Genomic DNA, 27,884 nt, shown 5'->3' with positions numbered 1-27,884 from the left:
CACATCTGACTTTAACCTCAGCTGGCTGTGACTTTCCACTTCCAATGTCATTGGTGGCTTCACAGCTGTACAGCACCACGAGGGACTGGCTGAATTCACCCCTGAAGGTCTGGAGTCTGAGTCTGCTGACGATTTCTCTCTCCCATCAGTCGCCTCCTCCAGGTGACAGAGCTCACTGGGTGGGTTGGACTCGGCAGTACAGCCTAGTGTCAACGACACATTTTCCTCACATCAAGACCAGGATTGGCTTGAACTGTCACATGTTTGGGACTGTCTGCAGAAACCAACAATATAGAAAAAACAGAGAACTGTCAGATTTAACCACCTGTTCCTAATATAATGGCTCATAATATAGAGTGATCCTGCATAATATATGTTTTTTATTTCATCAGGGTGTAAATCAAGGTAAGTTTGGAGATAGTGGACTAGGGAGCACAATAACATGCAAACCTGTGAAAACAATACATTGAATTACAGAATCACACCACACATTATCAAAAATTGAGGTGTTGAATTATATCAAAAGAACATTTAAAACTCAAAGTCAAAAGTCTTCATATCAACACAATTGTACTTTACTCTGGTGGAAGAATTAAAGAGATTTAAGTACTTTAGGTCATTAATTTCTCAGGTGCTTTTGGTTCAACTGTCAGAAGTAATAATTAATTAAAAAAACTGGGCCACTGAAAAAATACATGAGAAAAATCTACTTTTGCATCGATAGTTTTTTAAAGGAAAGTTTTGGTTTGAGGTGTTTGGATGAAAAAAAAAGTGGCAGCTGGAGTAAGTCGTCGGGGCAGGATTGGCATCGGTGTCACAGGTTAACGTGAGAGAACGACCAACTTTCACTTGGTTATCAGAAGAGCCACTGACAGAAATGCTCGTCTTCCTCGGCTTATCTGGAAAAAGGACCCAAGTGAAATGACCTTTATCTCAACAACAGGTGAATCTGAAACAGAAGATTCTTTCAGGTTAATTCACAACCCAGATAGCACACGGATGTGGGCCACTTCAGGCAATGATCCAGCACTTCTGGTCTTCTCGTGGCCCTGGACAAATCTGGACCAAGACACTTGCTATGTGAGTGACGGTCCACTAAGAATGTAGTATTGTGAATACTATGCAGAAGATTTTAGTTCAGAATTCAAATTAAATCAATACCTGAGGACAAAGTTGGGGGACAAAGCTTTTGAAACAAGAGCCCTGAGGATCTGAAACAGCCTGAACGAGGACAGACAGCAGACTGAGTCAGGAGCTGAAAACAAACTTTCATCTTACTTCATTCATTGATTTTACGGAGGTCTAGTTTTTATTCTTTTATTTATTCTTTTATGACAGATTTGTAATTTGTTTTTAAATTTGTATTCATATTTTGATGTGTTTTTACTTTTTTTGTTACTTGGGAAGCACTTTGTAACGTTGATTTGAGAAGTGCTATTTAAATAAATCAAGTTATGACAACAGGCCACTTTAGTCATGTTGAAATAGACGTTTTCAGTTCAAAGAAATGTTGGATAAGTTTATTAAATGAATTAATTTACACCATAGTTAAAAGAACCCTGTGGAGTTTTTGACATTGTGGAGTAATGTTTTCTTCTTTTTGGAACCAGCACGTCTGATCAGTATTTACTTTATACGCAGTAATGTAGAATATATCCTCCTTGTTTATCCATTCACCATCACAAGTGCATCATTCTACTCACATCTGACTTTAACCTCAGCTGGCTGTGACTTTCCACTTCCAATGTCATTGGTGGCTTCACAGCTGTACAGTCCACTGTCAGAGGGACTGGCTGAATTCACCCTGAAGGTCTGAGTCCGAGTCTGTTGGACGATTTCCTCTCTCCCATCAGTCGTCTTCCTCCAGGTGACAGAGCTCACTGGTGGGTTGGACTCGGCAGTACAGCTCAGTGTCAACGACACATTTTCCTTCACATCAAGACCAGGATTGGCTTGAACTGTCACATGTTTGGGACTGTCTGCAGTAACCAACAATATAGAAAACAGAGAACTGTCAGATTTAACCACTGTCCAATATAATGGTCTTTATAATATAGAATGACCCTGAATAATATATGTTTTTTATTTCATCAGGGTGTAAATCAAGGTAAGTTTGGAGACAGTGGACTAGGGAGCACAATAACATGCAAACCTGTGAAAACAATACATTGCATTACACAATTACACCACAAATTATACTATAAGAAAACTTACAACTGCTTAAAGTCACAAGGCTTCAATTTCACAGAATTATACTTTACTCTGGTGGAAGAATTAAAGAGATTTAAGTACTTTAGGTCATTAATTTCTCAGGTGCTATTGGTTCAACTGTCAGAAGTAATAATTAATTTAAAAAACTGGACCACCAAAGAAATACATGAGAAAAATTAGCTTTTGCATCGATAGTTTCTTTAAAGGAAGTTTTGGTTTGATGTGTTTGGTTAAAAAAATAAAGTGTCAGCTGAGGTAAGTCGTCGGGGCAGGATTGGCATCGGTGTCACAGGTTAACATGAGAGAACGACCAACTTTCACTTGGTTATCAGAAGAGCCACTGACAGAAATGCTCGTCTTCCTCGGTTTATCTGGAAAAAGGACCCAAGTGAAATGACCTTTATCTCAACAACAGGTGAATCTGAAACAGAAGATTCTTTCAGGTTAATTCACAACCCAGATAGCACACGGATGTGGGCCACTTCAGGCAATGATCCGGCACTTCTGGTCTTCTCCTGGCCCAGGACAAATCTGGACCAAGACACTTGCTATGTGAGTGACGGTCCACTAAGAATGTAATATTGTGAATACTATGCAGAAGATTTTAGTTCAGAATTCAAATTAAATCAATACATGAGGACAAAGTTGGGGGACAAAGCTTTTGAAACAAGAGCCCTGAGGATCTGAAACAGCCTGAACGAGGACAGACAGCAGACTGAGTCAGGAGCTGAAAACAAACTTTCATCTTACTTCATTCATTGATTTTACGTAGGTCTAGTTTTTATTCTTTTATTTATTCTTTTATGACAGATTTGTAATTTGTTTTTAAATTTGTATTCATATTTTGATGTGTTTTTACTTTTTTTGTTACTTGGGAAGCACTTTGTAACGTTGATTTGAGAAGTGCTATTTAAATAAATCAAGTTATGACAACAGGCCACTTTAGTCATGTTGAAATAGACGTTTTCAGTTCAAAGAAATGTTGGATAAGTTTATTAAATGAATTAATTTACACCATAGTTAAAAGAACCCTGTGGAGTTTTTGACATTGTGGAGTAATGTTTTCTTCTTTTTGGAACCAGCACGTCTGATCAGTATTTACTTTATACGCAGTAATGTAGAATATATCCTCCTTGTTTATCCATTCACCATCACAAGTGCATCATTCTACTCACATCTGACTTTAACCTCAGCTGGCTGTGACTTTCCACTTCCAATGTCATTGGTGGCTTCACAGCTGTACAGTCCACTGTCAGAGGGACTGGCTGAATTCACCCTGAAGGTCTGAGTCCGAGTCTGTTGGACGATTTCCTCTCTCCCATCAGTCGTCTTCCTCCAGGTGACAGAGCTCACTGGTGGGTTGGACTCGGCAGTACAGCTCAGTGTCAACGACACATTTTCCTTCACATCAAGACCAGGATTGGCTTGAACTGTCACATGTTTGGGACTGTCTGCAGTAACCAACAATATAGAAAAAACAGAGAACTGTCAGATTTAACCACTGTCCAATATAATGGTCTTTATAATATAGAATGACCCTGAATAATGTATGTTTTTTTATTTCATCAGGGTGTAAATCAAGGTAAGTTTGGAGACAGTGGACTAGGGAGCACAATAACATGCAAACCTGTGAAAACAATACATTGCATTACACAATTACACCACAAATTATACTATAAGAAAACTTACAACTGCTTAAAGTCACAAGGCTTCAATTTCACAGAATTATACTTTACTCTGGTGGAAGAATTAAAAGATTTAAGTACTTTAGGTCATTAATTTTCAGGTGCTATTGGTTCAACTGTCAGAAGTAATAATTAATTTAAAAACTGGACCACCGAAGAAATACATGAGAAAAATTAGCTTTTGCATCGATAGTTTCTTTAAAGGAAGTTTGGGTTTGATGTGTTTGGTTAAAAAAATAAAGTGTCAGCTGAGGTAAGTCGTCGGGGCAGGATTGGCATCGGTGTCACAGGTTAACATGAGAGAACGACCAACTTTCACTTGGTTATCAGAAGAGCCACTGACAGAAATGCTCGTCTTCCTCGGCTTATCTGGAAAAAGGACCCAAGTGAAATGACCTTTATCTCAACAACAGGTGAATCTGAAACAGAAGATTCTTTCAGGTTAATTCACAACCCAGATAGCACACGGATGTGGGCCACTTCAGGCAATGATCTGGCACTTCTGGTCTTCTCCTGGCCCAGGACAGATCTGGACCAAGACACTTGCTATGTGTGTGACGGTCCACTAAGAATGTAATATTGTGAATACTATGCAGAAGATTTCAGTTCAGAATTCAAATTAAATCAATACATGAGGACAAAGTTGGGGGACAAAGCTTTTGAAACAAGAGTCCTGAGGATCTGAAACATCCTGAACGAGGACAGACAGCAGACTGAGTCAGGAGCTGAAAACAAACTTTTATCTTACTTCATTCACTGATTTTACGTAGGTCTAGTTTTTATTCTTTTATTTATTATTTTATGACAGATTTGTAATTTGTTTTTAAATTTATATTCATATTTTGATGTGTTTTTACTTTTTTTGTTATTTGGGAAGCACTTTGTAACGTTGATTTGAGAAGTGATATTTAAATAAATCAAGTTATGACAACAGGCCACTTTAGTCATGTTGAAATAGACGTTTTCAGTTCAAAGAAATGTTGGATAAGTTTATTAAATGAATTAATTTACACCATAGTTAAAAGAACCCTGTGGTGTTTTTGACATTGTGGAGTAATGTTTTCTTCTTTTTGGAACCAGCACGTCTGATCAGTATTTACTTTATACGCAGTAATGTAGAATATATCCTCCTTGTTTATCCATTCACCATCACAAGTGCATCATTCTACTCACATCTGACTTTAACCTCAGCTGGCTGTGACTTTCCTCTTCCAATGTCATTGGTGGCTTCACAGCTGTACAGTCCACTGTCAGAGGGACTGGCTGAATTCACCCTGAAGGTCTGAGTCTGAGTCTGTTGGACGATTTCCTCTCTCCCATCAGTCGTCTTCCTCCAGGTGACAGAGCTCACTGGTGGGTTGGACTCGGCAGTACAGCTCAGTGTCAACCTCAAATTTTCCTTCACATCAAGACCAGGATTGGCTTGAACTGTCACATGTTTGGGACTGTCTGCAGTAACCAACAATATAGAAAACAGAGAACTGTCAGATTTAACCACTGTCCAATATAATGGTCTTTATAATATAGAATGACCATGAATATTATATGTTTTTTATTTCATCAGGGTGTAAATCAAGGTACGTTTGTAGGTAGGAGACTAATATATAAAAGGGAGCACAATAACATGCAAACCTGTGAAAACAATACATTGCATTACACCACAAATTTTACTATTGTGGTGTTGAATTACAGGTGCATCTCAATAAATTTGAATATCATGGAAAAGTGCATTTATTTCGATAATTCAATTCAAAAAGTGAAACTCATATATTATATAGATTCATTACACACAGAGTGAAATATTTCAAGTGTTTATTTCTTTTAATTTTGATTATTATGGCTTACAGCTAATGAAAACCCCAAATTCTGTATCTCAGAAAATTAGAATATTACATAAGACCAATAAAACGAAGGATTTTTAATACAGAAATGTCAGCCTACTGAAAGTATGTTCATATATACAGTATATGCACTCAATACTTGGTTGGGGCTCCTTTTGCATGAATTACTGCATCAATGCGGCGTGGCATGGAGGCGATCAGCCTGTGGCACTGCTGAGGTGCTATGGAAGCCCAGGTTGCATTGATAGCGGCCTTCAGCTCGACTGCATTGTTGGGTCTGGTGTCTCTCATCTTCCTCTTGACGAGGTTCAGGTCAGGCGAGTTTGCTGGCCAATCAAGCACGGTGATACCATGGTCATTAAACCAGGTATTGGTACTTTTGGCAGTGTGGGCAGGTGCCAAGTCCTGCTGGAAAATGAAATCAGCATCTCCATAAACCTTGTCAGCGGAAGGAAGCATGAAGTGCTCTAAAATGTCCTGGTAGACGGCTGCGTTGACTTTGGACTTGATAAAACAAAGTGGACCAACACCAGCAGATGACATGGCTCCCCAAATCATCAGTGACTGTGGAAACTTCACACTGGACTTCAAGCAACTTGGATTCTGTGCCTCTCCACTCTTCCTCCAGACTCTAGGACCTAGATTTCCAAATGAAATTTACTTTCATCTGAAAAGAGGACTTTGGACCACTGAGCAACAGTCCAGTCCTTTTTCTCCTTAGCCCAGGTAAGGCGCTTCTGACGTTGTCTCTGGTTCAGGAGTGGCTTGACACGAGGAATGCGACAGTTGTAGCCCATGTCCTGGATACGTCTGTGCGTGGTGGCTCTTGATGCACTGACTCCAGCCTCCATCCACTCCTTGTGAATCTCCCCAATTCTTGAATGGCCGTTGCTTCACAATGCTCTCAAGGCTGCGGTTATCCCTGTTGCTTGTGCACCTTTTCTACCACACTTTTTCCTTCCACTCAACTTTCTATGAATATGCTTGGATACAGCACTCTGTGAACAGCCAGCGTCTTTAGCAATGACCTTTTGTGGCTTACCCTCCTTGTGGAGGGTGTCAATGACTGTCTTCTGGACAACTGTCAAGTCAGCAGTCTTCCCCATGATTGTGTGTCCTACTGAACCGGCCTTAGAGACCATTTAAAGGCTCAGGAAACCTTTGCAGGTGTTTTGAGTTAATTAGCTGATTCGAGTGGGACATCGTGAGTCTACAAAATTGAACTTTTTCACAATATTCAAATTTTCTGAGATACTGAATTTCGGGTTTTCATTAGCTGTAAGCCATGATCATCAAAATTAAAAGAAATAAACGCTTGAAATATTTCACTCTGTGTGTAATGAATCTATATAATATATGAGTTTCACTTTTTGAATTGAATTATCGAAATAAACAAACTTTTCCATGATATTCTAATTTATTGAGATGCACCTGTATATCACAAGAACACTTACAACTCAAAGTCACAAGGCTTCAATATCAACAGAATTATACTTTACTCCGGTGGAAGAACTACAGAGATTTAAGTAAAAGTAGAAATATCGCAGTACAAAAATACTCCATTACAAGTATAGGCCCTGAATTCATAATTTAAATAAGCAGCACAGTAGTTTAACAGGAGTATTCATTAAGTGGCACCACGTAACATTACTGGATCATTATTATTGATAATTTATAGATTAAATGACTTTATATAGGGTCTGGTAGTTTATTGATATTTTCTAAGCTCTACAGTACTTAATCAAATAGACACATTTACTTTAGGTCATTCATTTCTCAGGTGCTATTGTTTCAATTGTCAGAAGTAATAGTTAAAAGAAAAGTACATGAGAAAAGCTACTTTTTCATAGATAGATTTTTTAAAGGAAGATTTGGTTTGATCTGTTTGGTTGAAAAAAAAAAGCCGCAGCTGAAACACTCACATTTCACCACCATCTTCTGCTGCTTGCTGTCCTTTGAGCCCTCACTGTTCTGGGCACGGCAGACGTACCAGCCAGCGTCGGCTGAAGTCACAAATGTAAACGTGTGGGAGAGAGAGTTGATGGGTCGTGAATTAATATTATTTTCAGTGATTATTAAAGACTGATAATTTGTGTTGATCCTCATCAAGGTGAGAGTTGACTGTGGGAAACTTTCAACAGTGCAGCTGACGGTGATGGTCTGACCTTCTGTGACCTCAGAACTCATAGACAGTATAGGTTCAGTGGGCGGGTCTGTAGAGAGGAAGCAGAATCTTCTTTAAAGAAGGCACATTATGATTTTATTGTTTTTCTTCCCTCTAGTCTGTGTTACATAGGTTTCTTGTAAATTTAAAAGTTCTGCTGAACAAAAAATTCAACAATCAGTGGTACAGGGAGCTCCTCTCCTGAAGCTCGTAAACTCCTCGTCAGCAGATCCTTCCGGGCTTAAAAATACCCCATAACTGCATCATGCTCACCTAGTGGCTAATCGGGCACGCCCCCTAATGAAAGTAATTTAAACGAGAGCAGAGGCTGACATTTCACACACAAGCTGGAAGCAGATGACCAAAGTATTTGAATTCACGGAAAAATCACTGGAAACATCATAGTACTTACACAGTACTTGTATGCACACTGGTTGACTCTCATCCCCTCTACCAATGAGGTTTGAGGCGCTGCATCTGTAACAAGCTTCATCTGCTCTTTGTATTGTTAAACGCAGACTACGGCTGTTTGTGGGATTCCACCATGAGTCAGTTTGTTGATTTTTGCTGCGGTACCAGGAGTAAGTCGTCGGGGCAGGATTGGCATCGGTGTCACAGGTTAACGTGAGAGAACGACCAACTTTCACTTGGTTATCAGAAGAGCCACTGACAGAAATGCTCGTCTTCCTCGGCTTATCTGGAAAAAGGACCCAAGTGAAATGACCTTTATCTCAACAACAGGTGAATCTGAAACAGAAGATTCTTTCAGGTTAATTCACAACCCAGATAGCACACGGATGTGGGCCACTTCAGGCAATGATCCGGCACTTCTGGTCTTCTCGTGGCCCAGGACAAATCTGGACCAAGACACTTGCTATGTGAGTGACGTCCACTAAGAATGTAATATTGTGAATACTATGCAGAAGATTTTAGTTCAGAATTCAAATTAAATCAATACATGAGGACAAAGTTGGGGGACAAAGCTTTTGAAACAAGAGCCCTGAGGCTCTGAAACAGCCTGAACGAGGACAGACAGCAGACTGAGTCAGGAGCTGAAAACAAACTTTTATCTTACTTCATTCACAGATTTTACGTAGGTCTAGTTTTTATTCTTTTATTTAGTCTTTTATTACAGATTTCTAATTTGTTTTTAAATTTGTATTCATATTTTGATGTGTTGTTAGTTTTTTTGTTATTTGGGAAGCACTTTGTAACGTTGATTTGAGAAGTGCTATTTAAATAAATCAAGTTATGACAACAGGCCACTTTAGTCATGTTGAAATAGACGTTTTCAGTTCAAAGAAATGTTGGATAAGTTTAATGAATGAATTAATTTACACCATAGTTAAAAGAACCCTGTGGTGTTTTTGACATTGTGGAGTAATGTTTTCTTCTTTTTGGAACCAGCACGTCTGATCAGTATTTACTTTATACGCAGTAATGTAGAATATATCCTCCTTGTTTATCCATTCACCATCACAAGTGCATCATTCTACTCACATCTGACTTTAACCTCAGCTGGCTGTGACTTTCCACTTCCAATGTCATTGGTGGCTTCACAGCTGTACAGTCCACTGTCAGAGGGACTGGCTGAATTCACCCTGAAGGTCCGAGTCTGAGTCTGTTGGACGATTTCCTCTCTCCCATCAGTCGTCTTCCTCCAGGTGACAGAGCTCACTGGTGGGTTGGACTCGGCAGTACAGCTCAGTGTCAACGACACATTTTCCTTCACATCAAGACCAGGATTGGCTTGAACTGTCACATGTTTGGGACTGTCTGCAGTAACCAACAATATAGAAAACAGAGAACTGTCAGATTTAACCACTGTCCAATATAATGGTCTTTATAATATAGAATGACCATGAATATTATATGTTTTTTATTTCATCAGGGTGTAAATCAAGGTAGGTTTGTAGGTAGGAGACTAATATATAAAAGGGAGCACAATAACATGCAAACCTGTGAAAACAATTCATTGCATTACGCCACAAATTTTACTATTGTGGTGTTGAATTACAGGTGCATCTCAATAAATTTGAATATCATGGAAAAGTGCATTTATTTCGATAATTCAATTCAAAAAGTGAAACTCATATATTATATAGATTCATTACACACAGAGTGAAATATTTCAAGTGTTTATTTCTTTTAATTTTGATTATTATGGCTTACAGCTAATGAAAACCCAAAATTCTGTATCTCAGAAAATTTGAATTTTACATAAGACCAATAAAACGAAGGATTTTTAATACAGAAATGTCAGCCTACTGAAAGTATGTTCATATATACAGTATATGCACTCAATACTTGGTTGGGGCTCCTTTTGCATGAATTACTGCATCAATGCGGCGTGGCATGGAGGCGATCAGCCTGTGGCACTGCTGAGGTGCTATGGAAGCTCAGGTTGCATTGATAGCGGCCTTCAGCTCGACTGCATTGTTGGGTCTGGTGTCTCTCATCTTCCTCTTGACAAGGTTCAGGTCAGGCGAGTTTGCTGGCCAATCAAGCACGGTGATACCATGGTCATTAAACCAGGTATTGGTACTTTTGGCAGTGTGGGCAGGTGCCAAGTCCTGCTGGAAAATGAAATCAGCATCTCCATAAACCTTGTCAGCGGAAGGAAGCATGAAGTGCTCTAAAATGTCCTGGTAGACGACTGCGTTGACTTTGGACTTGATAAAACACAGTGGACCAACACCAGCAGATGACATGGCTCCCAAATCATCACTGACTGTGGAAACTTCACACTGGACTTCAAGCAACTTGGATTCTGTGCCTCTCCACTCTTCCTCCAGACTCTAGGACCTAGATTTCCAAATGAAATTTACTTTCATCTGAAAAGAGGACTTTGGACCACTGAGCAACAGTCCAGTCCTTTTTCTCCTTAGCCCAGGTAAGACGCTTCTGACGTTGTCTCTGGTTCAGGAGTGGCTTGACACGAGGAATGCGACAGTTGTAGCCCATGTCCTGGATACGTCTGTGCGTGGTGGCTCTTGATGCACTGACTCCAGCCTCCGTCCACTCCTTGTGAATCTCCCCCAAATTCTTGAATGGCCGTTGCTTCACAATGCTCTCAAGGCTGCGGTTATCCCTGTTGCTTGTGCACCTTTTTCTACCACACTTTTCCTTCCACTCAACTTTCTATGAATATGCTTGGATACAGCACTCTGTGAACAGCCAGCGACTTTAGCAATGACCTTTGTGGCTTACCCTCCTTGTGGAGGGTGTCAATGACTGTCTTCTGGACAACTGTCAAGTCAGCAGTCTTCCCCATGATTGTGTGTCCTACTGAACCGGCCTTAGAGACCATTTAAAGGCTCAGGAAACCTTTGCAGGTGTTTTGAGTTAATTAGCTGATTAGAGTGGGACATCGTGAGTCTACAAAATTAAACTTTTCACAATATTCAAATTTTCTGAGATACTGAATTTCAGGTTTTTATTAGCTGTAAGCCATAATCATCAAAATTAAAAAAATAAACGCTTGAAATATTTCACTCTGTGTGTAATGAATCTATATAACATATGAGTTTCACTTTTGAATTGAATTATCGAAATAAACAAACTTCTCCATGATATTCTAATTTATTGAGATGCACCTGTATATCACAAGAACACTTACAACTCAAAGTCACAAGGCTTCAATATCAACAGAATTATACTTTACCTGGTGGAAGAACCACAGAGACTTAAGTAAAGTATAGAAATATCGCAGTACAAAAATACTCCATTACAAGTATAGGCCCCAGTGAATTCATCATTTAAATAAGCAGCACAGTAGTTTATCAGAGTATTCATTAAGTGGCAGAGTGAAACACGAACATTACTGGATCATTATTATTGATAATTTATAGATTAAAATGACTTTATATAGGGTCTGGTAGTTTATTGATATTTTCTAAGTCACAGTTCTTAATCAAATAGACACATTTATTTTTAGGTCATTCATTTTCCTTAGGTGCTATTGTTTCAATTATTGGAAGTAATAGTTAATAGAAAAATACATGAGAAAAGTCACTTTTGTATAAGTGATAGATTTTTTAAAGGAAGAATTTTACTTGATCTGTTTGGGTTGAAAAAAAAAGCCGCAAATAAACATCATATTTCACTCACTAACCTCCTTCTTCTTGTTGTCCTTTGAGCCCTCACTGTTCTGGGCACGGCAGACGTACCAGCCATGTCGGCTGAAGTCACAAACGTAAATGTGGTAGAGAGAGAGTTAGATGGGCCGTGAATTAAGATTATTTTCAGTGATTTTTAAAAACCGAATTATATTTGTTGATCCTCATCAAGGTGAGAGTTGACTGTGGGAAACTTTCAACACTGTAGTTGACGGTGATGGTCTGACCTTCTTGTGACCTCAGACCTCATAAACAGTAAAGGCTCAGTGGGCGGGTCTGTAGAGAGGAAGCAGAATCTTCTTTAAAGAAGGAACATTACATTTTATAGCTTTTCTCTCCTCTAGTCTGTGTTATATAGGTTTCATTGTAAATGTAAAAGTTCTTGCAGAGCAAAAATCAACAATCAGTGGTAAAGGGAGCTCCTCTCCTGAAGCTCCTAAACTCCTCTTCATCAGTCCAGCTGATACGATTTATTGTACTAAGACAAAGTTGGGGGACAAAGCTTTGAAACAAGAGTCCTGAGGCTCTGAAACAGCCTGGAATGGAGGGAGCACAGCAGACTGAGCTGTGAGCCGAAAACATACTTTCATCTTACTTCATTCACTGATTTTACGTAGGTCTAGTTTTTATTCTTTTATTTATTCTTTTAAGGAACGATTTTTTAAATAAATAAATCAAGTTATGACAATATAACACTTTAGTCATGTTGAAATAGACGTTTTCAGTTCAAAGAAATTATGGATAAGTTTAATAAATGAATTAATTTACACCATAGTTAAAAGAACCCTGTGGTAAATACATTGTGGAGTACGTTTTCTTCTTTGGAACCAGCACGCCTGATCAGTATTTACTTTAGACGCAGTAATGTGGAATATATCCTCCTTGTTTATCCATTCACCATCACAAGTGTGTACCATTCTACTCACATCTGACTTTAACCTCAGTCATTGTGACTTTCCACTTCCAATGTAATTGCTATTTCACAGCTGTACAGTCCACTGTCAGAGGACTGGCTGAATTTGCCTTCCTGAAGGTCTGAGTCTGAGTCTGTTGGACGATTTCCTCTCTCCCATCAGTCGCCTCCAGGTGACAGAGCTCACTGGTGGGTTGGACTCGCAGTACAGCTCAGTGTCAACAACACATTTTCCTTCACATCAAGACCAGGATTGGCTTGAACTGTCACATGTTTGGGACTGTCTGCAGAAACTAACAATATAAAAACAGAGAACTGTCAGATTTAACCACTGTCCAATATAATGGTCTTATAATATAGAATGAACCTGCATAATATATGTTTTTTATTTCAATTAGGGTGTAAATCAAGGTAAGTTTGGAGACAGTGGACTAGGAGCACAATAACATGCAAACCTGTGAAAACAATATATTGCATTACACAATTACACCACAAATTATACTATAAGAAAACTTCAACTGCTTAAAGTCACAAGGCTTCAATTTAATAGAATTATACTTTACTCTGCGGAAGAATTACAGAGATTTAAGTTCTTAGGTCATTAATTTTCAGGGTGCTATTGGGTTGAACTGTCAGAAGTAATAATTAATTAAACAGTTCTGACCCACCATGAAATTATGCATGAGGAAATGTTACTTGCATGGATAGTTTTGTAAAGGAAAGTTTTGGTTATTGTTTGTTAAAAACAAAAAGTGTCAGCTACAAGTCAGCCGGGGCAGGATTGCATCGTGTCACAGGTTAACGTGGAGAGAACCACCAATCCTCACTTGGTTAATAGAAGAGCCACTGACAGAAATGCCTGCCTTCCTCGCTTATCTGGAAAAAGGACCAAGTGAAATGGCCTTTATCTCAACAACAGGTGAATCTGAAACAGAAGCTTCTTTCAGGTTAATTCACAACCCAGATAGCACACGGATGTGGGCCACTTCAGGCAATGATCCGGCACTTGGTCTTCTCAGGCCCAGGACAAATCTGGACCAAGACATCTACATGTGAGTGACGGTCCACTACACCAGTATTGTGAATAATATGCAGAAGATTTTAGTTCAGAATTAAATTAAATCAATACACAGAATGGAAAGAGGTAAATGACTGAAAATCACAGACACGCCACAAGTTGATGATTTATCCAGAGCAGCCTGATGACATCAGGACATTTGAGGGTTGTGGGAGGATGGAGCCAATCCCCAGCTGACTTGGAGCTTTGAGAGGTTCCCAGCGTATCACAGGGCTGACATCCAGAGACAAATATCCATTCACACAATGAGTTTCCAATGAACTTCTATCCAATCTGCATGTCTTTGACTGTGGGGCGAAGCTGGAGTACTGGGAGAGAACTCATGTAGACTGGGAAGAAGATACAAACTTAACAGAAAGATCACAGCAAAGTTGGGTTTTGAACCAGCCTTCTAGAGTAATAATAATAATAATCATATCAGCAGGGTGTATTACCTAAAAACAGTATTAATTAATAAAAATGAATCTATCAACTTACATTTAACAGTGACTGTAATATTCTGGATCAAATATTTGTCCGTGTTGTCCTTGTGTTTGGCATGAAAACACCTCCCGCTATCCTCCCCAAGGCTCTAAAGCTGAAGGTGGTTCTTCCCTTATCTGATGAAAGTCTGTGGCCTGTGTCCGTCGGGATCTGAGTCACATCTTGAATGTGAGGGTTTGAAGGACATGAACTTGAAGTGGAGCATGTGAGTGTGACTCGCCGGACTCCACCACGACAGCTGGTCCTCAAAAGTGAGCGGCACGGTTTACTGAGAATATGAGAGCAAGAGAAATGTGATGATGCCTACACAACAGCTAAATTCTAAATTGTGGCAGTGTCACTGAGAAGACGTTATTTTAATAGAAACATTGATTTTTAAAGGTGTAGCCGACTTGACTGGGAAACTATGTAGAGTGAAGCTATAGCCAAACTGCTCTAGAGTCATAACTGATCTAGAATAGTTCAAACCATCGACTTAAAGTGAAGCCAAAGTGTCTAGATCGCCACCTGCTGCCTGACTGTGGTATAAATCTCACGTACTGAATTTTAGTGAATGGGACATGGACCAAACTAAAAAGTCAAAATACACATCAACTAAAATGATCTCAAAGATGGATTCTGTAGTTTTTATCACTGGTGTTTGTTCAAATGTTCATTTTCATGTACGTTTGCTTATTAATTAATAAATGTCGTTGCTCGGGGCATGAAGGACACATTTGTCCACTAATTGTAATGTTATGTATATTCTGAAATGTATTTTAATTTTCAGATTTTTATTATACATACCTTCAACGTTGAGGGTCACTTCTTCAGATGACCATTTTAACTTCCCCTACGAATCTCAAAGAATACTTTCCGCTGTCACGGTTCTCAGGTCACAGATCAAAATACTGCACAGTGGGTCAATTAGTGCACCCCATTCTTCAACTTGAAGATGAAGAACCGATGTATTTCACTCTGCTTGCAAAGTTGCAACTGAACGTGACGTGTCCAGGTATTTGTGCTGTAAATGATAGTGGTAATATAGTCTTCATCACTTGGACCCATCGCTCATCTTCATCCAAACCAGTTTGCGCTATGATCATCAACATCTCTTGTGACTTAGCAATTAATTTCAGAGCAGATCCCTCAGTAGCTGGCAGCCAACCAGGTTCTAGTTTAAAGGGATTTTTAGGTTACTTGTAGAAACATCTGTCGTGTGAAAACACAAGTGGAGAAGTCAGTTAATTCCACGCAAATGTTGGAAAACCTTGTTTTAAAGTGGAGAAATAAAATCCTTACGTTTTATTAGGGCCAGGAAAACTAACCACGTGACTGTCTGAGCCCATCTCATGTGGGACTACAACTGATTTCTGGAAACAAATAAAAACTGAAAAAGTGGATAAAACATCACAAGATCACAGAACTTTTCTTTTACTGTAAAACGTGATCAATGTTATTTTCATCTCCGCCCCAGAATTTCTTTCTTCCTCTTTTCATTTCTTTTACTGACAGTTAGAGTTGTCTTTGTTTTGTTCCTCTTTCAAGATGGTTGTGAAACTTGTGGTTTACAAAAATTGATGAATTGAAATCACAAAGTCATCTCTACCTCTACGCAGAATTTGTCATTTTTAAAGATAAATAAATGTAATTATTTTAAATGGAATATTTGGAACATATTCTTTAAAAAAGAATATAAGCCTTTGTTAATCCCAGAGTTCAGTTTCTTTTTTCCTTTAATAACTAAATATCATAGTTTATAGTTTCGTTTTTTAATTTTATTTGACATTAGCTATTTGTTCAATTCACTTTTATTCAAAGAAACCCCAGAACACATATCAAATACTTTGACTGCAAACATCAGTGTATTCATTAAATTCAAATTTTCCATAATACTGTTTAAAAAAGTCATATCTGGCTCTTTGGGTTCATCTCAGTCTTCAGGGAACTACGACATCTGAAACTGATGTTTCAGTTTTCATTTGGAAAAAGTATTTCAACTGGGAATGGAAGAAAGGGTTTTAAATTATTATTATTATTATTATTATTATTATTATTATTATTATTATTATTGTTAATAAGTGATCTGGATTCAAATTTTACGAAAAATCCTCTTGTTTTATCCCCCCAAGAAATAATAGTTTGTAATCAGTGTATATACTGTAAATAAAACTTCTAAAATAAAACACTACATTTTACTCTAGTAGATTAACATCATGAGGGAGATAAATAACCATAGAAGCTTGTTCTTACTCTCAGAGGACCCACTTGTAGATTGAAGTCTGTCACACACAGCCTCACTCAGAGAATGAGACTTTACAAAGGAAGTTTCTACACTTGACCTAAAACCTTTAAAATACTTTATTTGCATCCCCATCATGCAAGCCAGAAAACAGCTTCTGTAGGTGTTCAGATTACAGCGATAGCGTTCGCAGCATTCTCACAGTATCTGCACCCAGATGCACTTCCTCCCACTTCCTCTTTTTGTTTGTTTAGGTGTGAAGTTCTTGTTAATAGGCACAGAGTGTTTTCAGTACTTATATATTTATTTGGAGAATTTATGCTCACATAGTATTTACAGTGTCTCTATTTAAAACTTCATCTAACAATGTGAAAACGTATCAAAAGTTGGTTTGTGAAGAGTTGAATAAACATAAAAGTGCAGGTGAACAACACGTGAACAGGAAACATCGCACAAAAGAGAAAAGCATTTCACCCTCCCCGAGAGCTGCAGCCATGATTCACAGCATCGCCGCCATTTCATCAATGGCGCCGCTCAGAGCTTGTAGCATGGCGGTGAAGGAGCGGCTGGCATAACGGGCGTGTCTGGGCATGGCCATCTCCACCAGCTTTGACTTACACCGTGGCCAGTCCTGTTCTGCCGCCGCCAGCCGCCGCTTCACTTCCCTTGGTAACCTCCTGAGAGGCCATGTCCGCAGCCCAGGTCTCCACGCGCCCGCTGCCGGGCCAGTCGCTGACTGATTTGTCATCCAGGCAGACAATCAAAGCTGTCAGAGCCGCACTGCCACACTCTCGAGTCCACCATAGAAGCCACCAGGGGGACGGGAATGGCAGATATCCCACCAGATAGATGACGTACAGGCGGCCCATACCAGAGCTTTGAAGGCCTCCTTTTCTGGGTGACCAGGCTGAGGTGGAGCATCGAGAGCCAAGAGAAGGGCTTGCTCGGATCTCTGGAAGGTCTTTGCCCAAGTCGTCCAACAGACCAGGGAAGCTGTGACTTCTCCAGGGTGGAGGGTCTGACCACGTGCAGACTTTAGGCTGCGTCACACCCTGCGACCTCAGTGTTTCCAGACTGGCTTCTCCTCTTCTGCCAGGCTCTTCTCTGATCTCCCACCGAAGCTAAGAGAACCCAGTACACCGCTGTCTCTGCAGTGAGCGGCCTCTTAAGTCATTTATGCTATTGTCCACTGACATGGTTTCCTTTTGAAGCTGCTGTTAACCAACAGCTGCTCCAAACATCTTAAAAATGTGCATATTTAGTTCAAGGGATACTGCCCTCCTGCTACGTGGTCTGGCCCATGGCAACTAAAATCGTGACTCATTGATGCACCTGTATGAAAATGTAATAACGTGATCTAATAAAGTATCCTAATGTCTCAGAATTTGTACTTTTACTTTGATACTTGCCAAGAGTTAAAGTTCAGGATATAGTCATATACTTTTATTTTATTTTACTTATTACTTAACTCAAGTAAATCTAAGGTTTACATGGTCCGTTAATAGAAATGCATCACAAGATAATGTCCATTTCATGCTGCAAATGCGCTTTGTGTGTACATGTATTCTTCAGAAACCCTTTCGCTCGTGACATGTTCACAATCCAACAATAATGTCAATAAACTTTAAAGTTCATCATTTGTTCCAACATATTTCATTTTTATTTGAGCTACAGGATATTTACATTTCAGGTGTGTGGGTTTGGATTAAGTTCACAACACTGGAAAGGACAAAAACATTCAGCAGTGATTCTCAGCATTTCTTGTCTAACTGCATGTCATTTTATATATATAGATTATATAAAAAGTTATTAATACAATCATTTTACACTCACATTATTTACATTTTAAGTTGCAAAATAAGGATTTTAACCGCTTATCCCTTACATTTTGCTACGTTCACTGTTTTCCTCAAAACCTTTAATTAACAGTTGCAAATATTAATATATTATATTTTAGCTCAGTAATGTAACTTCTGTGCCTTCTTGCTAACTAGTTTTAAAATACTCCTAATGGCTACACGTAGGGTTTTGTTGTAGCTGCATAAGGTTTGTTGGACCAGCTTACATTACTGTGCAGATTACTTAATACGACCTATTTTGCTTAACACATGAACTCTTCAGACTCTCTGTGATGACTTCTGTGAATATAAACTTCTCAGGCCTGAGGTAGCTGTAAAAAGCAGGACGCAGAACATCTTGGGTCAAATCCTGACTGCCAGAGCATTAACTCTCATCTTCGTGTGAGCCGAGCTTGCTGGTCGTCTAACGCCGGGGCCTCGCTGTGAATGTGTCACCTGTGAATAGTGGGAGAGCTCCACTTCACCTTCACTGGTGTGGTCGCTAAATAGATTTGGAGATGTTGGTGTAACGCAGTTGCATTACTAATGTTTTCATAGTCCTGCAGGCTCTCTGGTTCATTCTAGGATGAGAGCGGAGGTAGTTTATAGATTATTTATGGAACAATTTCTGGATTAAATTCAACTAATAGCAAAATATAGAGACTGATATAACAACATGAGAAATCACGGTTCCTGACCTTTCTAACTCGCGTTGGCTTGGACACCATCGCATACACAGGGTCTTCTTCCACCTTTCTTTGCTTGTTCCTTGAAGAACAAATATCAACATGACGTGTGCTGATCAATAACACCTTTGTTGTTCTGGTATTGTTACACAAAGATTAAATTCTCACTTTATCTTATTCTTAAAGTGCAGAGAAGTGTAGTTGACATAATCGTCTCGTGTTTCCAGCTTGCTGTCTTGTGGGTTTTGTGCAGAGGTAGCCTGAGCAGACAGGAAACATCAGCATCATCACAGAACCGAACCGCCCACCATGCTCTAAAATGGATGCTGTACAGGTTGTCTTTTAATTACTGGCCCCAGTATACTGAGATATAAGTGCAATTGATAGACAGCTACTGACAGGGCAAACAGTGAGGCAGGATATGGAAGTACAAGGAGGGAAAAGCAACAGCTTGAACAGTAAAGCATACATCTGCCTGTAGAGCCAGACTAATACTGATGATAGAAGATGGAAGGCAGTAGCTCTACATGGTCAATTTGAGGGGCTTGTAGATATCCTGATAGATTATTTATTTACAATTTTTAAATCTAATGTGCACATGTTGTTGTCTGTTTCAGATCCTTGCATCGTGTGAACTCAAAATAAAACTAATAACACATTCTGGGACTGAGGCTTTGTAATATCACCATTAAAACATATTTGATAACATATTATTGAAATTATCACATAATTTAGAGTTTTTAGAAGAATTAGTAGTTTTACAGCTGTAATATATCAGAAGTGATGAAGCAGAGTCTTAAATATCCTGGAATTCATACCCAAACTTCCATAATCACTGTTTCCTACGATCCAATATACAAATAGCCAATTAGAAATAGATTTTGAAGTTTCAACAACTGGTAGTTAAATAATTTACTTAATCTATTGTGTTAACACAAGGTTCTGACAACAGGCCACCATGACCAGACACTTTGAATTAAACTCTTTAATATAAATCTTCGAGTTTTACTAAAGTCTCCATATGATTGTTTTAACTTGTTACTTTGTTTTTAAAGTGTTGTCTCAACCTGACTCACCTGGGGCAGATTCAAAGTGCTGTAAACAACGTTGATGTCGGCCGGAGGCCTGTGGAATATAAAGATATATAAGAATAAACACTGCACAGAGTCAATGAATATTATAAATAACAGGGCAGACTTTCATTGTGCCATTCATGTCTGGAGGATCTAGAAAATAAATGGATGCTTTGACTGTACATAGCAGCCCATGTCTGACCTCTCTGTCCCACACAGTGTCCTCTTGTCCTGGGTGGGACAGTGTGTTGTGTGGGTGCGGTCTTACGTGCTGTCTGGAAGAGGCTGGCGCCGTTGGGCCCCTGACGCCCAACTGCTCTGACAAGAGGTCGTCTCTGCTCCTTGGGATAGGCCTGCAGAGACATTCTCATTCGTCAGACTCTCCTCCTGGTACCATTACACCAACCCTGAAATGATACACACACACACACACACACACACACACACACACACACAGGATATGTCACTTCTGTCCGAGGTTTTCATAAAGAAGCAGTGAATGGCTTAAACAAATGTTTCATCACCAAAAACCAAATAAGAATGTTCTGTTTGTTGTTCCTGTTGAATAGATTTCTTCCTCCATATCTGAAAACATAGAGGGACATGATGTGGTTACACATGCTAGACCTTGTCTGAAATGTATTCATTTAATCAAATGCACTTCTTATTCATTCACCTTAAAACTACGATGATTAAAATGATAATCATCAGACAAATAGAGCAGAACGAGGAACTTCGGGATGTGCTGATAGTTTCCGTGGTTAGAAGAGGGAGCATCATGGCAGAGCTTGGACCCTTGACCTTTGGCTACCAAAATCAAATCAGTTATCACTCCTGATTCTAATTGTGTGTTTGTGCGAAGGACGTAGGACATAGGACATAGGACGTATGGACGGACAACCAGAAAACTAGTCTGATATAAACCTCACACATGTCTCCTGATCAATAAAACACACAGTTATAAGGTCTTGAAATTCACTCACGTTCAAACAGATGGACGGGATCAGACAAACTTTGGTCTACTTCATTTTCATGCATTTAGCAGTAGACTCCTGACTGGTTTGAGTACACTGTGTGAAGTTTTGATGCTCGGACACAAGCTTATCCTTTCTCGCCCTGATCCTCCTGTACCATGAGTAGAGGTGGACTGGGGAAAGCTGTGACTGATGCAGTTCAGCATCACGGAGCTCCTCCCGTCAAGCTCCTGCTTCTCTCTGCCGACTCCGTGATGTTTGTGTGTTTTGGAGCAACTAGCCAAGAAATTCAGGAGAAAAGACAACGGATTTTCTGAACATCATCAAAGATCAAACATGAATAACACAACAAATGAAGTGACATTATTGCTGCTCTTTAAAGCCAGACCGAGAAAAAAATGTGAACCTTTTCACCAGTTAATGGGCATTAAACAATAAAAGATAAAACAGACTGGTCAGATTCACCTTGCGTGAAACTTTCGATTTTTTCTCAGCAATTTTCTCTTGAAACAAACTACAGCCACTGATTTTAGGTTACTGTTCCTTTAACTTCAATATTTTTGATAAGGTGGGAGTAATGTTTTCTTCTTTGGAACCAGCACATCTGATCAGTATTTACTTCTATACGAGTAATGTAGAATATATCCTCCTTGTTTATCCATTCACCATCACAAGTGCATCATTCTACTCACATCTGACTTAACTCAGCTGGCTGTGACTTTCCACTTCCAATGTCATTGCGGCTTCTTACAGCTGTACAGTCCACTGTCAGAGGGACTGGCTGAATTCACTGTGAAGGTCTGAGTCTGAGTCTGTAGGTCAGATTTCCTCTCTCCCATCAGTCGCTCTCTCCTCCAGGTGACAGAGCTCACTGGTGGGTTGGACTCGGGCAGTACAGCCTCCAGTGTCAACGACACATTTTCCTTCACATCAAAACCAGGATTGGCTTGAACTGTCACATGCTGGACTGTCTGCAGTAACCAAAAATATAGAAAACAGAGAACTGCTTGATTGAACCACTGTCCAATATAATGGTCTTTATAATATAGAGTGATCCTGCATAATACATAATGTTTTATTTCATCAGGGTGTAAATCAAGGTAAGTTTGGCAAGGTGGATCAGGGGAGCACAATAACATGCAAAACTCAGGAAAACAATACATTGCATTACACAATTACACCACAAATTATACTATAAGAAAACTTATAACTGCTTAAAGTCACAAGGCTTCAATTTCACAGAATTATACTTACCTGGTGGAAGAATTACAGAGATTTAAGTACTTTAGGTCATTAATTTCTCAGGTGTCATTGGTTCAACTGTCAGAAGTAATAATTAATTAAAAATTGACCACCAAAGAAATACATGAGAAAATTAGCTTTTGCATCATAGTTTCTTTAAAGGAAGTTTTGGTTTGATGTTTGGATGAAAAATAAAGTGTCAGCTGGAAGTAAGCTGTCAGCAGGATTGGCATCGTAATACAGGTTAACGTGAGAGAACGATCAACTTTCACTTGCTATCAGGAAGAGCCACTGACAGAAATGCTCGCTTCCTCGGTTATCTGGAAAAAGGACCCAAGTGAAATGACCTTTATCTCAACAACAGGTGAATCTGAAAACATTAGATTCTTTTTTTCAGGTTAATTCACAACCCAGATAGCACACGGATGTGGGCCACTTCAGGCAATGATCCGGCACTTGGTCTTCTCGTGGTCTACAGGACAAATCTGGACCAAGACACTTGCTATGTGAGTGACGGTCCACTGGAGAATGAATATTGTGAATACTATGCAGAAGATTTCAGTCTGCAAATTCAAATTAAATCAATATATGAGGACAAAGTTGGGGGACAAAGCTTGAACAAGAGCCCTGAGGCTCTGAACAGCCTGAATGAGGACAGACAGCAGACTGAGTTTAGGAGCTGAAACAAACTTTCATCTTGTATTTCATTCACTGATTTTAAGTAGGTCTAGTTTTTATTAATTTATTTGTTCTTTTTTGACAGATTTGTAATTTGTTTTTAAATTTATATTCATATTTTGAGGCTTACTTTTTTGTTATTTGGGAAGCACTTTGTAACGTTGTTTTTGAGAAGTGATATTTAAAATAAATCGGGTTATGACAACAGGCCACTTTAGTCATGTTGAAATAGGACGCTTCTTAGCTCCTAAAGAAATGTTGATAAGTTTAATGAATGAATGGAATTTACACTCATAGTTAAAAGAACTCCTGTGGAGTTTTTTGATATTGTGGAGTAATGTTTTCTTCCCTTTTGGAACCAGCATAATGTCTGATCAGTATTTACTTTATACGCAGCAGTAATGTAGAATATATCCTCCTTGTTTATCCATTCACCATCACAAGTGCATCATTCTACTCACATCTGACTTTAACCTCAGCTGGCTGTGACTTTCACTTCCAATGCTTCGCCAGGCTTCACAGCTGTACAGTCCACTGTCGAGGGACTGGCTGAATTCACCCTGAAGGTCTGAGTCTGGAGTCTGTTGACGATTTCCTCCTCCCATCAGTCGCCTTCCCTCCAGTGACAGAGCCTACTGGTGGGTTGACTCGGGCAGTACAGCCCAGTGTCACCCATACATTTTCCTTCATACATCAAGACCAGGATTGGCTTGAACTGTCATATTTGGGACTGTCTGCAGTAACCAACAATATAGAAACAGAGAACTGTCAGATTTAACCACTGTTCAATATAATGGTCTTTATAATATAGAATGATCCTGTATAATATATGTTTTTTTATTTTAGTCAGGGTGGAATTCATGGCAAATTTGTAGGTAGGAGACTAATATATAAAAGGGAGCACAATAACATGCAAACCGTGAAAACATCATTGCATTACGCCACAAATTATACTATTGTGGTGTTGAATTACAGGTGCATCTCAATAAATTAGAATATCATGGAAAAGTGCATTTATTTCGATAATTCAATTAAAAAGTGAAATTCATATATTATATAGATTCATTACACACAGAGTGAAATATTTCAAGTGTTTATTTCTTTTAATTTTGATTATTATGGCTTACAGCTAATGAAAACCCAAAATTCTGTATCTCAGAAAATTTGAATATTACATAAGACCAATAAAACGAAGGATTTTAATACAGAAATGTCAGCCTACTGAAAGTATGTCCATATATACAGTATATGCACTCAATACTTGGTTGGGGCTGCTTTTGCATGAATTACTGCATCAATGCGGCGTGGCATGGAGGCGATCAGCCTGTGGCACTGCTGAGGTGCTATGGAAGCTCAGGTTGCATTGATAGCGGCCTTCAGCTCGACTGCATTGTTGGGTCTGGTGTCTCTCATCTTCCTCTTGACAAGGTTCAGGTCAGGCGAGTTTGCTGGCCAATCAAGCACGGTGATACCATGGTCATTAAACCAGGTATTGGTACTTTTGGCAGTGTGGGCAGGTGCCAGTCCTGCTGGAAAATGAAATCAGCATCTCCATAAACCTTGTCAGCGGAAGGAAGCATGAAGTGCTCTAAAATGTCCTGGTAGACGACTGCGTTGACTTTGGACTTGATAAAACACAGTGGACCAACACCAGCAGATGACATGGCTCCCCAAATCATCAGTGACTGTGGAAACTTCACACTGGACTTCAAGCAACTTGGATTCTGTGCCTCTCCACTCTTCCTCCAGACTCTAGGACCTAGATTTCCAAATGAAATTTACTTTCATCTGAAAAGAGGACTTTGGACCACTGAGCAACAGTCCAGTCCTTTTTCTCCTTAGCCCAGGTAAGACGCTTCTGACGTTGTCTCTGGTTCAGGAGTGGCTTGACACGAGGAATGCGACAGTTGTAGCCCATGTCCTGGATACGTCTGTGCGTGGTGGCTCTTGATGCACTGACTCCAGCCTCCGTCCACTCCTTGTGAATCTCCCCCAAATTCTTGAATGGCCGTTGCTTCACAATGCTCTCAAGGCTGCGGTTATCCCTGTTGCTTGTGCACCTTTTTCTACCACACTTTTTCCTTCCACTCAACTTTCTATGAATATGCTTGGATACAGCACTCTGTGAACAGCCAGCGACTTTAGCAATGACCTTTTGTGGCTTACCCTCCTTGTGGAGGGTGTCAATGACTGTCTTCTGGACAACTGTCAAGTCAGCAGTCTTCCCCATGATTGTGTGTCCTACTGAACCGGCCTTAGAGACCATTTAAAGGCTCAGGAAACCTTTGCAGGTGTTTTGAGTTAATTAGCTGATTCGAGTGGGACATCGTGAGTCTACAAAATTAAACTTTTTCACAATATTCAAATTTTCTGAGATACTGAATTTCAGGTTTTTATTAGCTGTAAGCCATAATCATCAAAATTAAAAAAAATAAACGCTTGAAATATTTCACTCTGTGTGTAATGAATCTATATAACATATGAGTTTCACTTTTTGAATTGAATTATCGAAATAAACAAACTTCTCCATGATATTCTAATTTATTGAGATGCACCTGTATATCACAAGAACACTTACAACTCAAAGTCACAAGGCTTCAATATCAACAGAATTATACTTTACTCTGGTGGAAGAACTACAGAGATTTAAGTAAAAGTAGAAATATCGCAGTACAAAAATACTCCATTACAAGTATAGGCCCTGAATTCATCATTTAAATAAGCAGCACAGTAGTTTAGCAGGAGTATTCATTAAGTGGCAGAGTGGCACCACGTAACATTACTGGATCATTATTATTGATAATTTATAGATTAAATGACTTTATATAGGGTCTGGTAGTTTATTGATATTTTCTAAGCTCTACAGTTCTTAATCAAATAGACACATTTACTTTAGGTCATTCATTTCTCAGGTGCTATTGTTTCAACTGTCAGAAGTAATAGTTAATAGAAAAATACATGAGAAAAGCTACTTTTGTATAGATAGATTTTTTAAAGGAAGAATTTGGTTTGATCTGTTTGGTTGAAAAAAAAAAGCCGCAGCTGAAACACTCACATTTCACCACCAACTCCTTCTTCTTGCTGTCCTTTGAGCCCTCACTGTTCTGGGCACGGCAGACGTACCAGCCAGCGTCGGCTGAAGTCACAAACGTAAACGTGTGGTAGAGAGAGTTGATGGGTCGTGAATTAAGATTATTTTCAGTGATTTTTAAAAACCGACTATATTTGTTGATCCTCATCAAGGTGAGAGTTGACTGTGGGAAACTTTCAACACTGCAGCTGACGGTGATGGTCTGACCTTCTGTGACCTCAGACCTCATAGACAGTTTAGGTTCAGTGGGCGGGTCTGTAGAGAGGAAGCAGAATCTTCTTTAAAGAAGGAACATTATGATTTTATTGTTTTTCTTCCCTCTAGTCCAGGGGTGTCAAACTCATTTTAGTTAAGGGGCCACATACTGCCCACTTTGATCTCAAGTGGGCCAGACCAGTAAAATCATAGCATAATAACGCATACATAACGACAATATTTCTCTATATTTAAATCATTGGTGAAGGTTTTTGGATGATAAACCCTATTTTAAGGTCTTTCTACAATAAACTAGAAACATAAAGACCAAAAACTCAGACGTCAGCCCACTGTTTATCTGCCTGGGCTCTCCTCTGCAGATTCCCTCGCTTTGTGACGCGTTTGACGTCAAACGCGTCACAAAGCGAGCAGCGAGCGCTGCTGCCTCCGGAGCAGACATCGCATTTACGCTGTTTTTTAAGCAATTACTGGATCGATTAAAAAAATTACAAAACGTTTGTACTCATAAACCTCCATATTCTTAAGAGACATGCTGATTCACTGATGTTTAGTTCTGGTTCTCAGTGTAAATCGCTACTCTTACTCTTTACTTGTTTTACAGTCTATGGCATGCTCTTACTGATACAGTGCGACCCCCTGTGGACTGATTAGGAATAGCAGCTACTTTTATAGAAATGCAATTTATGTCTTTCTGTAATTTTCACAATTAGCAAAGTCATCCGGATCCGGCCCGCGGGCCGTATATGTTTCACCCCTGCTCTAGTGTGTGTTACATAGGTTTCTTGTAAATGTAAAAGTTCTGCTGAACAAAAATTCAACAATCAGTGGTAAAGGAGCTCCTCTGAAGCTCCTAAACTCCTCGTCAGCAGATACTTCGGGCTTTAAAAATACCCCAATACCTGCATCATGCTCACTTAGTGGCTAATCGGGCACGCCCCCTAATGAAAGTTATTTAAACGAGAGCAGAGGCTGACATTTCACACACAAGCTGGAAGCAGATGACCAAAGTATTTGAATTTACATAAAAATGACTGGAAACATCATAGTACTTACACAGTACTTGTATGCACACTGGTTGACTCTCATCCCCTCTACCAATGAGGTTTGAGGGACTGCATCTGTAACAAGCTTCATCTGCATCTGCTCTTTCAAATCTGGACCAAGACACTTGCTATGTGAGTGACGGTCCACTAAGAATGTAATATTGTGAATAATATGCAGAAGATTTCAGTTCAGAATTCAAATTAAATCAATACATGAAGACAAAGTTGGGGGACAAAGCTTTTGAAACAAGAGTCCTGAGGCTCTGAAACAGCCTGAACGAGGACAGACAGCAGACTGAGTCAGGAGCTGAAAACATACTTTTATCTTA

General features: G+C 39.4%; 1 protein-coding gene and 1 long non-coding RNA gene across 2 annotated transcripts; both read right to left on the bottom strand.

Moving 5' to 3' along the window:
• Positions 1-189: 189 nt before the first annotated feature.
• Positions 190-27,664, bottom strand: LOC118113714 (B-cell receptor CD22-like). The gene is made up of 9 exons (XM_047340760.1): positions 27,566-27,664; positions 26,261-26,551; positions 9,402-9,677; positions 8,314-8,598; positions 7,660-7,950; positions 5,070-5,345; positions 3,387-3,662; positions 1,704-1,979; positions 190-274 (listed from the first exon to the last, which is right to left on the bottom strand). Exons 2-9 carry the CDS (start codon positions 26,523-26,525, stop codon positions 210-212), a joined length of 2,010 nt encoding a protein of 669 aa, XP_047196716.1. The 5' UTR covers positions 26,526-26,551; positions 27,566-27,664; the 3' UTR covers positions 190-209.
• On the bottom strand, positions 19,084-19,453 carry LOC124852257. The gene is made up of 3 exons (XR_007032882.1): positions 19,407-19,453; positions 19,251-19,320; positions 19,084-19,133 (listed from the first exon to the last, which is right to left on the bottom strand). It is a non-coding gene; the product is annotated as an uncharacterized LOC124852257 (long non-coding RNA).
• Positions 27,665-27,884: the final 220 nt, after the last annotated feature.

This window comes from Hippoglossus stenolepis, chromosome 8, assembly GCF_022539355.2.
Source record: "Hippoglossus stenolepis isolate QCI-W04-F060 chromosome 8, HSTE1.2, whole genome shotgun sequence".
Taxonomy (NCBI): Eukaryota; Metazoa; Chordata; class Actinopteri; order Pleuronectiformes; family Pleuronectidae; genus Hippoglossus; species Hippoglossus stenolepis.
Note: the sequence above shows the minus strand (reverse complement) of the source record. Positions and strands in the feature narration are given on the sequence as shown.

What these genes read in the sequence shown, in the direction of transcription:
- LOC118113714 (XM_047340760.1), bottom strand. Translation starts at nt 26,525, where the DNA reads ATGAGGTCTGAGGTCACAGAAGGTCAGACCATCACCGTCAGCTGCAGT. An exon ending in AGCTGAGGTTAAAGTCAGAT is followed by an intron (nt 3,663 to 5,069) that starts GTGAGTAGAATG and finishes TGGTTACTGCAG; the next exon opens with ACAGTCCCAAACATGTGACA. An exon ending in AGCTGAGGTTAAAGTCAGAT is followed by an intron (nt 1,980 to 3,386) that starts GTGAGTAGAATG and finishes TGGTTACTGCAG; the next exon opens with ACAGTCCCAAACATGTGACA.